This window comes from Colobus angolensis, unplaced genomic scaffold (genome assembly GCF_000951035.1).
Source record: "Colobus angolensis palliatus isolate OR3802 unplaced genomic scaffold, Cang.pa_1.0 Scaffold4, whole genome shotgun sequence".
NCBI classification, from domain to species: Eukaryota; Metazoa; Chordata; class Mammalia; order Primates; family Cercopithecidae; genus Colobus; species Colobus angolensis.
In genome coordinates this window covers 15,464,318-15,475,179 of record NW_012117376.1, presented here as the reverse complement: position 1 = coordinate 15,475,179, position 10,862 = coordinate 15,464,318, and the positions used below count along the sequence as shown (strand labels likewise).

Sequence of the window (10,862 nt, the reverse complement as noted above, 5' to 3'; positions counted from 1 at the left end):
ATGTGCCTTTAGTCCCAGCTGCTGAGGCTGAGGTGGGAGGTTCACTTGAGCCCAGGAATTTCAGACAGCGGTGAGCTTATAGTAGTGCCACTACACTGCAGCCTAGGCGACAAAGCGAGACTCCATCTCTAACAAATAAATAAATAAATAAAGATAACATAGCATGTCATTACCAGGAAATGGAAAAAATAGTAATATAAAAATTAACATAGCAACTGACATTTTCAAACTATAAATTTTGAAATTTTTATTTCCTCCCTATACAGAAAAGATCATTTTTTGGACTTCATTGCCTGACTTCCTGAGGCTGCCCAGAGTTTGTTGCAGGCTCTGGGCTCAGGATACATTTAATTTTCCTGCTTGGAACTGAGAGGAGAACTCAGGTCTTCTTACAGACTGCCAAAGTCTGGCAGGGCTCTTTTAGAACAGTCATTTCACAGCTAGAGAAACGGAGACCCAGAGAAATAAAGGGCCTTGCCAAGGCCGCACAGGCATTTGACAGCAATTTCACCGGCACCCAGCACACGTGGGCTTCGTAATACAATTGCCAAGGGAGCCAGTTCTTGAACGCAGCCCCTTGATTTTTCTTGCCAGAGCCCCTTGAACTCCTCTGGAGACTCCTGCCCCCTGCTTGAGATGCTCCTGTAGCTTTTCTTGCTCAGGTGAGAAATAAAATGTGTTCCTAAAATCCCTTTGGTATCTACAGGAGGAGGTTGTGAAGTCTATAAGTGGTTGTATTCCAGCTTCATTATTTCCCCACCATGCTGGTTCCCCAGGGCTGGTGCCATGAAGGAGGAAGAGATCAGAGAATCTATGCAGAGTGTGGTTGTAGTTGGCATTGCTGCCTCTGGGTACTGAAGGTACCCAAATGTTGATTCTGTTTTCATGGGGTGCTTCTCTGGCTTCCCAGGAAAATTCCCACCACGGACCTTGCCCTGCATTCCCCAGGAAGGGTGGTGGCACTCTGTAGCTGATCCCTGTGACCCCTGCCCATAGGCTTCTGCCACCCTCTCCATTCACGTGCCCTGGGAGGAAACTCCCTTGTGTAAGGTCCTTCTCAGAAGCCTCACAGTTGCCTTCCTTCCTAAGGTCCCACTTGCCATGCACAAAAATAGTTCCCTACCATCAACGTGAAAGTGGTCTGCTCCCAGAGCAACTGGTCTGCAAGCTGCTGATCTCTCTTACATTGGCAGTGTCTGTCCTTACAACAAACCGCAAGGCAGGCATTTTCATTCCTGCTACCTCCTCTTCACAGATGAGAAACTGAGGCTCAGACACAGCAAGCACAACTGGCTGGTATTAGAATCCAAGTCTGCCTGATCCCAAAGGCTTTTTCTATCTTCCACATCAAGGATCCTCTTGGCCAGACTGTTCATCAGTCTCAAGGTCATTGCCATCATCAACAGCAAATATTTATTAAGTACCTAGTGATGGTGAGATAGGTCAGACCAGGTAATCAATGCAGATTGGAGGCCCAGGGCTGGACAAAGGGCAGGAACAGAGCAGAGACAAGATTGCTCAGCAGAGACCTGTGCTGGGGCCCAGACCGCTGAGTCCAGAAGTACATCTGGAAGAAAAAGAAACATCACCAGGTCATCTGCAACCCAGAGGCCAAGGGACAGGAGGTGGAGGGGCCCTTCATCAAGGCTAAAACAGTTGTTCTCAAAACTTTGCTACAAATGGAATCATCCAGGGATCTTTAAAAATTACTGACACCTGGCCCCCGCCCCCAGACATTCTGATCTTGTTGGTATGGGAAGCAACCTAGCCATCTGGATTTTTTAATGTGTAGGAAAGGTCAGGCAGGAACAGGGTGTGGGGAGGAGGTTTGATAGGAGGAGGTGGTGATGACCTAGGCTCCGGAAGCCTAAGATTCTAGGGCAGGGAGCTCAGGGTACTTGGGCTGGTGCAAAGTAGGCACGTGAGAAATATGAATTGGAGGACCGTGGGAGGGAAAGGCAGAGGGAGGGAATCAAAGAAAAAAAAAAGAAAATCCAAAACCCAGGCAGTGCAGTGAGTTTGAGTCTATTCTCCATCATTAGCTTTCTGTGTGACCTTGGAAAAATGGCTTCCCCTCTCTGGGCCTCATTTGGAAAAGGAGGACGTTGGATTTGTTGATGATTAAAGATCCTTCTGGCCCCAGCGTTCTAGGATGCCCAGGCAGGACTCCTTAGTGGGAGATGAGTGTGCCTCCATCCACAGTCCAGCCATGCTCACATGCTGCCATCTCGCCTCTCTCCACCCTCCATGTGCTGCTCCCTTTGTCTGGAACACCCCCACCGCTTTTTTTTTTTTTTTTTTTTGGTGGGGGACGGAGTCTCGCTCTGTTGCCCAGGCTGGAATGCAGTGGTGCGATCTCAGCTCACTGCAATCTCTGTCTCCCAGGTTCAAGAGATTCTCCTGCCTCAGCCTCCTGAGTAGCCGGGACTACAGATGCGCACCACCATGTCCAGCTAATAGTTTTGTATTTTAAGGAGAGGGGTTTCACCATGTTAGCCAGAATGGTTTCGATCTCTTGACCTCATGATCCACCTGCCTCGGGCTTCCAAAGTGCTGAGATTATAGGCGTGAGCCACCGTGCCTGGCCCCACTGTTTTTATTTACCTGCTCAACTCCTGCTTCTCATCTGGGACTCAGCTCAGGTGTCAACTCCTCCAGGCAGCTCTCCTTGACTGGTCCCCACCACCCTGGTCTGACTTGGATGCCCTTTCCTGTACCAAGGAAAGGTTGGTCCCTCTGATTATCCTACCAGACCCATTACACTGTGACACCTGTTAATTACCTGTTTCCCTCCCGGGCTGTATGTCTTGTTCTGTGGCTTGTCTATATTCCCAGCACTCAGCATAGAGAAAGCTTCTTAAAAAGTGGTATGGAGGAATGAAGGGTGCCAGGCCTTCACTCAGGTGCCTGGACCACAGGAATGAACAAGATACATTGTCCCTTTCCAAAGCAAGGAGAAAGGGGAAATCAGGAAATGGTTTGTTAAACAATGACAAAAAGGGGTACAGCAAAAGGGGCCAAGAGGTTGTCTAGGAGCCTGCAGCATTTGCTCATAGTTACAGTAAGTCTACCCCTCAATCCCAAAGCTTTCCTCAGTGGGTTAACAGGAAAGCTGGTGATGCTGAAATGAAGTGGGGAATGGAGTACAAAGGCTATCTGGCATCTTAGATGGCTACATGAACATGCAGCTTGCAAATAAGAGGAATACATAGGTGGAGAGCCATCTGGACGTCTGGGTAAAGTTTTAATACAGTATAAAAATGTCCTTTATAGTAGAGGTATGGAAGAAAAGGAAGAAAATGGGGGAAATGAGAGAGCAGCATCTTTTGTGGGGAATTTTGAAAATATAGATTTCTAGACAATAAAGATGTGTTTTTTTGTTTTGTTTTTTTGAGACAGAGTCTCGCTTTGTCGCCAGGCTGGAGTGCAGTGGTGCAATCTCGGCTCACTGCAACCTCCGCCTCCCGGGTTCAAGCAATTCTCCTGCCTCAGCCTCCCGAGTAGTTGGGACTACAGGTGCATGACACCATGCCCGGCTAATTTTTGTATTTTTAGTAGAGATGGGGTTTCATCATGTTGGCCAGGCTGGTCTCGATCTCTTGACCTCGTGATCCACCCACCTCAGCCTCCCATGCTGGGATTACAGGTGTGAGCCACCATGCCCGGCCCTTGGTTTTTGTTTTTGTTTTTGTTTTTTAAAGAGGTTGCCCGGGGGTGGAGGGGGTCAGTGCATTTCTGGAATCAGAAAGCCCTGGGTTTAAATCTAGCACAACCACTGGTTAGCTGTGTGACTAGAGCCACTTTCTTAACCTTCCTAGAACATGGGGATAATCAGAACACCTCCCTCAGAGGTAGAATACAGCACAGTGCCTGGCTCCTAGAAAACACTGGAGAAATATGTTGACCATTTTGATTTGCTAATATCACGAGTGGGCGAGGAGGGCTGTGGGAATAGACATGCCATGCCTGACCACCATCACGTGCTCATACCTCAAACCCCACCACCCTTCGGATTAAATGAAATGCAATTGCCCAGAAGTCAGGCTGGCTTCTTGATTACAGCAGAATGCAAACTCCTCAAGAGCGGGGATCTTTGCTTTATTTGCTGCTAAATTCTCGGCACCTGGGATAGTTCCTGGTGCACAGTAGGTCCTCAATAAATATTTCTTGAATGAATAAATGACTGAACTCTGGGTTGGCTAGCTCAGTGTATAGGGGTAACTTCCTTCTCCTTCCCTAGACCCACGTCCCTCCTCCAAAAATCTTGAACTCAACATGACTCCATCAGCTATGACTTCATTCAGCAGCAAGCAATGAAAAGCCACAAAGGGCCTGATGTGGTGGCTCAAAAACAGTGGCTTAAACAAGTAAAATGACCAACTTGCCTAGACTGGTATGTCAGCTCAATGATATTATCAAGGACCCAGGATCTATCCATCTCCCTGTCCCAGCCATTATGTGACTTTTACCCTGATGATCACAAGATGGCTGCTGTACTTCTAGGTATCATATCTCTGTTCCAGGAAAAAGGAGGATGGGAAAAGGGCAGAAGGTACAAGAAGGAGCCAGACAGGTGAGTACTTAACAACAATAACAATGGCCCCTCTCTTCCTTTCTCTGCCATCATGGTGTGTGCTTGACTCCGCTTCTTGCCATGTCTTCTCACAAGAATTTCAGGATTAAGCGATTCCTGGCCAAGAAACAAAAGCAAAATCGTTCCATTCCCCCAGTGGATTAGGATGAAAACTGGCAATAAAATCAGGTACAACTCCAAAAGGAGACATCGGAGAAGAACCAAGCTGGGTCTATAAGGAATTGCACGTGAGATGGCACACACATTTATGCTGTCTGAAGGTCACAATCACATTACCGTATCAAGCTGAAAACGTCACCATTATCTGGAGAGTTAGACATTTTATTGGGAATATATTTTTCCTTTCTGAATCTGTTATGAATGCGTTGGTTGGCTGGGTTCAGTAATAAATATGTGAGACCTTTCATTTCAAAAACGACAACAACAACAAAATAAAACACTTTTCAGGTTTCTGTTATAAGGGAGGAGAGACTCAGTCCTGGGAGAGCAGCCAGCAAGGTCTGCCATCATGGCCAAATGAAACCATTGTTCCCCTCTACCCATCCCCCCACACCTACTCCTTCTCCAGGCTTCTTCGTTTGAGTAGATGGGACCTCCCTTCACTCAACTCCCCAAGTGAAAAGTCCAAGAGTCAGCCCTCACTCCATGCCCACATCCAGTCCAACAGTTCCTGTTAGCTTCACCATGATCTGGATCCTGAATCTGACCATGACCCTCCACCTCACTGTCCAAGCCACTCTCATCTCTCTCCCTTGTGCACTCCGGCTCTCCTTACCATCCATTCTCTTCCTGGTGGCTGAAGAATTCGTTACACAATCTGATCACATCACTCCCACCTTAAAGCCCTTTGAAGCTTTGCATCATGCAGACTATAACCAAACCCTCCCCCTGGCCCCAGGCTACACAGCTGGACCCTGAGCACCTCCTTGCATGGGGTCCGCCTTGCCCACCTCATCCAGCCAAGAGGGCCTCGCTTAGGCGCTTTCCTCATACCTGCTAGTTCCTGCCCTCAGGCCTTGGCACTAGCAGTTCCCTTTGCCAGGAACACACTGCCCCTGCCCACAGTCATTGTCTGTTATATTGCCCTTTTCATCCTGACAGCACTCATCCGAATCTCTTTTAAAGTCTGTCTCCTCCCCCAGGATGTAAACAAGGGCTGAGACCTTGTCTGCCTTGTTCATCGCTGTCTCCTCAGGCCCTAACACTGCCTGGTAAGTAGGACTGTGTATTCATTCAATGAATACATGGATGGAGAGGTTTGTTTTGGGTGGTCTCTTAGGGAAACTTCTAGCTCTTGGAGGTCTAAAGAGAAAGGAGAGGAAGGAGCTTGGGGTAGGGAATGCAACACATGAGGTATGTCAGAAACTGGAACCAACATCCCAACCCTCTTCCCTGATTGCTCAGTGTAGGAGACCAGTCAGAGTGGTGGGAGAAACTATAGGGAAAAGAAACAGGCCCTCTGAAAGAACAGAGGGCTCTGCAAAGCTCCAGGAGAGAACAGCTGAAGGCAGCTGTTCTACAACTCTGAGGCAGAGGGCGAGGAGTAGGTACAAGGGAGTGTGGGGGAATTTCTCTTAAACAGGCTTGTTTACTTATGTTGACCAGAAACTGACCTTTGATTATCTGCACATGAAGTTCCCCTAAAGGGGAAGAATAAATGTTAATTACCTACAGGTTGTGTGGGCTCCAGGTTTTCGGCATTGTGCCTGCATGGAGTAAAAAGCAAGCAGCTCCAGCTTCTGGGGGCTGCTCTCTGGCCACTAGAGCCAGGCAGTCATCTAGCTGCTGTTACACTGCATATGTGTCTGACTACTCATTTCATCATCAGTCAGCCAGGGTCTGCGGGACAGACCCGGCAGCCCAGGAGATCCTGCTAGGCGAGCATATCCGGGGGCCGAGTCACAGACCATTTGGAAAAAACTGGAAAGAGGTGAGCACAGGCACTGCCATATCGAGCCCCGTGAATTCAGGCCAGAATGGGACCGCACCATCTGGAAAATGGCATTGAGAGAGCAAGCAGCCTGCTGGCTCTGCCTCTGATTAGCAGTGGATAAGTGACCTAACTCTCTCTGAACCTCAGTTTCCTATCTATAAAATGGGATAAAAAAGAATAGTATTTACTTCCCAAGATTGTTTTAAGGATTCATTCAGGGCCGGGCCCAAAAATTAGCTGGGCATGGTGGTGGGGCGCCTGCAATCCCAGCTACTCAGGAGGCTAAGGCAGGAGAATAGCTTAAACCCCAGGAGGCGGAGGCTGCAGTGAGCCGAGATTGCGCCACTGCATTCCAGCCTGGGAGACAGAGCAAGACTCTGTCTTTAAAAAAAAAAAAAAAAATTCTCTGCCCTGCTTCTGCCTAGGAACTAAAAGGCCTGTATTTGAGACCATCACGACATCACTAACTGGTTACAACCTCAAACCAGTCCTTTCTCTCTTACCTCAGATTCCTTCTTTAAACAAGGAGGGTAGATGCCACCACGGAGCCGCTGAGGGTTCTCCCAGCTGAAGCTGAGATTTTTGTGATTCTAAACAACTGCCTCCCTACACTGAGTTAGAAGGAAGGCCTGCTGGGCCTCTAAACCAAACGCCCCCGGGGTCTCTCACCCAGCCTTCCTGGCCCAGGCTGTGCAGTGCCTGGCTGGCCTCCCTTCATGGGTGATGCCCGTCTGCCCAGTTTTCTAGCCCGGGAGGGAGCCTGGGCCTCAGCCCACGCCATTCTCTGGGACCTAACTCCACTCCGTGATTTGGGGAAAAAAGCCAAGCAATGGACTCAAATTAGGAGCCTCCAAACTGTCAAGGCTTCCCCATGGGTTACCATTTAGACCAGAGCTTCTCAAGCTCAATTTAAGAAAAAAAGTTTAATCTGCTGCTAACTTATGCTTTTGTAAAATTTTAAAAATATATACTATGTAATACTAGTGGTTACACAATATTGTGAAAGCACTTCTAAATTCTATGCACAAAAATGGCTAAAATGGTACATTTATGTTATCTATATTTTACTACAATAATTTGCTTAAATAGAAAAAAATGAAAAAGGTGAAATTCTAGCCTCAGCTTCGTTTTAATAGCATTTGACAAGACCTTGTAAAATTGTCATAAAAGTTTCTAAATGCTTACTTTCAATTTCTGTACTTATCTCGCTGCAGACCAGTAAAAATTTGTGTGCTGGCAGCAATCCCCGAGCCACACTTTGATAGCACTGATCTGACTTGCTACGAGGGACTCTGGCTTTGCAGGGTCTCTCAGGAGATCTTCCAAGAGCACAAGTTTCCTACACCGTGACTCCCTCCAGCAGGCATTTCTGGACACCAAGCTGGTCAACCCCAAGCAGCCCAGGGCAGGCACGTTGGTCTCATGTATGGCTGACACCTCCTTATGCCCCAGCTGTCACCTAGGGACTTCTTGATGTGCACTGGTTTTTATTTATTTTTTTTGAGACAGTCTTGTTCTTGTTGCCCAGGCTGGAGGGCAATGGTATGAACTTGGCTCACTGCAACCTCCGCCTCCCGGATTCAAGCAACTCTCCTGCCTCAGCCTCCCAAGTAGCTGGGATTACAGGCACCTACCACCACGCCTGGCTAATTTTTGTATTTTTAGCTGAGATTGGGTTTCACCATGTTGGCCAGGCTGGTCTCAAACTCCTGACCTCAGGTGATCCACCCATCTCGGCCTCCCAAAGTCCCCAGATGACAGGTGTGAGCCACCGTGCCTGGCCAATGTGTACTGTTATTAAAGTGTCCTTGTCAGTGGCCAGGAGAATGGTGGTGCCCTTGATAACCACAGGGAGTCATGGGGTAGGGTGTGGGGTGGGGCAGCCTGGGTTTGGGAGGTAAATAGAGAGGCGCCTTCTTTGCTTCTACTCCCTAAATCAAACTTGGCCCAAGCATTATCTCCTACAGGAAGTCACCCTGGGCCTACATCCTGAGGAGCCCCTATCTGTGTCCCACAGCAGAGCACAGGTCTCCCTGTATTTGTATTGATTAGGTGACATGGTAAATTAGGAAGTGGTGCCTGCTCCTGGGAAGATGAGGGAATGTAATATGTGCCTTGGTTGTGGCGTATGACTGGATTTCAGGCCCCACATCTCCTCAGCGGGATCCCCTGTGCAGGGTATGGTCTGCACACTGTGAGCAGGGGCTGTGACGGGTGCAGCTGCAGGCCCATCTCCACCAGGCTGTCTGGTACTGGAGAGATGGCAATGGTGTTTAGATGTTGCATCCTGAGTAGAGAGGTCTCTGCCTAGGTGAGCAACAGAAACGTTGTTGGCTTAAAAAAAAAAAAATCTAGGCCAGACATGGTGGCTCATGCCTGTAATCCCAGCAGTCTGGAAGGTTGAGGCTGGTGGATTGCTTGAGCTCAGGAGTTCGAGACCAGCCTGGGCAACATGGTGAAATCTCATCTCTACAAAAAATACAAATATTAGCCAGCCATGGTGGCACACACCTATAGTCCAAGCTACTCTGGAAACTGAGGTTGGAGGATTGCTTGAGCCAAGGAGGCTGAGGCTGCAGTGAACTGAGTTTGCACCACTACACTCCGGCCTAGGTGACAGAGACCCTGTCTGAAAAAAAATTCTAGACACTGGGGCTCCAATTTTATTTTTTTATTTACTTTTATTTTTTAATTATTTAGAGACAGTCTTGCTATGTCACCTAATAAGGCTGGTCTCCAACTCCTGGGCTCAAGTGATCCTCCCACCTTGGCCTCCCAAAGTGCTGGGATTACAGGTGTGAGCCAACACACCCAGCCACAGGCTGGCTCCAATTTTAGAAATTCTGCCTCCAAAGGTCTGATGAGGGTCCTGAGTCTCATATTTTGAAAAAGTACCATGTGATCCCGATACCCAGCTGGTGTCTGGCCCATAGAGGTGCCAGCAAGTGTTTGGTGACTGGACTTAGAGGTACAGCACATCTCTGACACGGGAGACAGCTAGGTGACCTGGGAAGGAGGGAGATTCACTTTTATTACACGTCTTTTTTTTTTGTTTTGAGATGCAGTATCGCTCTGTTGCCCAGGCTGGAGTGCGGTGGCGTGATCTATGCTCACTGCAATCTCCGCCTCCCGGGTTCACGCCATTCTCCTGCCTCAGCCTCCCGAGTAGCTGGGACTACAGGCGCCCGCCCCATGCCCGGCTAATTTTGTTTTTGTATTCTTAGTAGAGACGAGGTTTCACCGTGTTAGCCAGGATGGTCTCGATCTCCTGACCTCATGATCCACCCGCCTTGGCCTCCCAAAGTGCTGGGATTACAGGCTATTATACATCCTTTTGTACTGATTGGACTTTTGATCTAAAAAAATGTTTGGCTGACTTGGAGTGATGGAGTTGCTATTCTGTGTCAGGGACGACAAACCCTGGGCCTCCAGCAGGCACAGGGCCCATCCAGCAAAAGACAGAAATGGGTGGGCCCAAGTGGGATGGAGAGCTGCAGAACACAAGTCCTACCTCGAGGGGGCAGCAACTGCCCAGAGTCTGCTGACGGCAGCTGGGAGGGACTGCGAGCCCAGGGTTGCCAGATCTGTCGGCTTTTTTCAAGATAAGCTTGAAATCAGATTTTCACATGGAATTGTCAGCTAATTCAATTTAAAACACAGCATGGGCTGAACGCAACATGCCTATGGTTCAACATTGGCTGCAGGCCACCAGTTTGTGTGTTCAGATCCAGGAGGATTCCATTAAGGATTGTGCACCTCAGAGCCATCTGCAAAGAAGGTGAAGACCCATCATTTGCTTCTAGAAAATAGGGTTGACTCCATATGGGGTCCGCAAAAGATGAGGACAAAGCCAGTGCCCTGAAGTAGACCGTGGGAGTCACCCACCCACTCGTCATTATTTAATCCAGCACATTAACCTCCCACCACGAGCCAGGAGATCCAGTGGTGAATGTGACAGGCAGAACCCCTGTTCTCAGGGACCCTATGTTCTAGCTGGGGAGACACTTGAATTAATGAGTAACACTTGTGATACATGAGGAGCTGCCGTACAGCATGGGGGTTAATAGTCTGGGTTTGAGTCCTGAGTCCACTGCTTGCTAGTTGTCAATTTAGGCAAATCCCCTAATCTAGGTCCAGTTGCCCTACTTCTTGCCTGTGGAATGGCCATGATAACCTCCTAAGGTTGTTCTGGGGATTCACTGAGACAATGCAAATAATTATTAGTTGCTGCTATTAAGTAGAGAGCTGTGAGAGCAGGGAAGAGGGGAGCCTAAGCTTAGCATGGGGACTTCCCCATTCCAGTGAATACTGGGGCTTTTTTTTTTTTTTTTTTTT

At 48.4% G+C, this 10,862-nt stretch overlaps 1 protein-coding gene and 1 pseudogene across 1 annotated transcript; one reads left to right on the top strand and one right to left on the bottom strand.

Annotated features, from left to right (window-relative positions):
- Window positions 1-440: 440 nt before the first annotated feature.
- Window positions 441-1,016, bottom strand: LOC105521404 (transmembrane protein C1orf215-like). The gene is given in 1 exon segment (XM_011955614.1): window positions 441-1,016. A coding segment is annotated over 1 exon segment (576 nt).
- A 1,973-nt stretch (window positions 1,017-2,989) lies between these two features.
- Window positions 2,990-3,358, top strand: LOC105521463 (annotated as a pseudogene).
- Window positions 3,359-10,862: the final 7,504 nt, after the last annotated feature.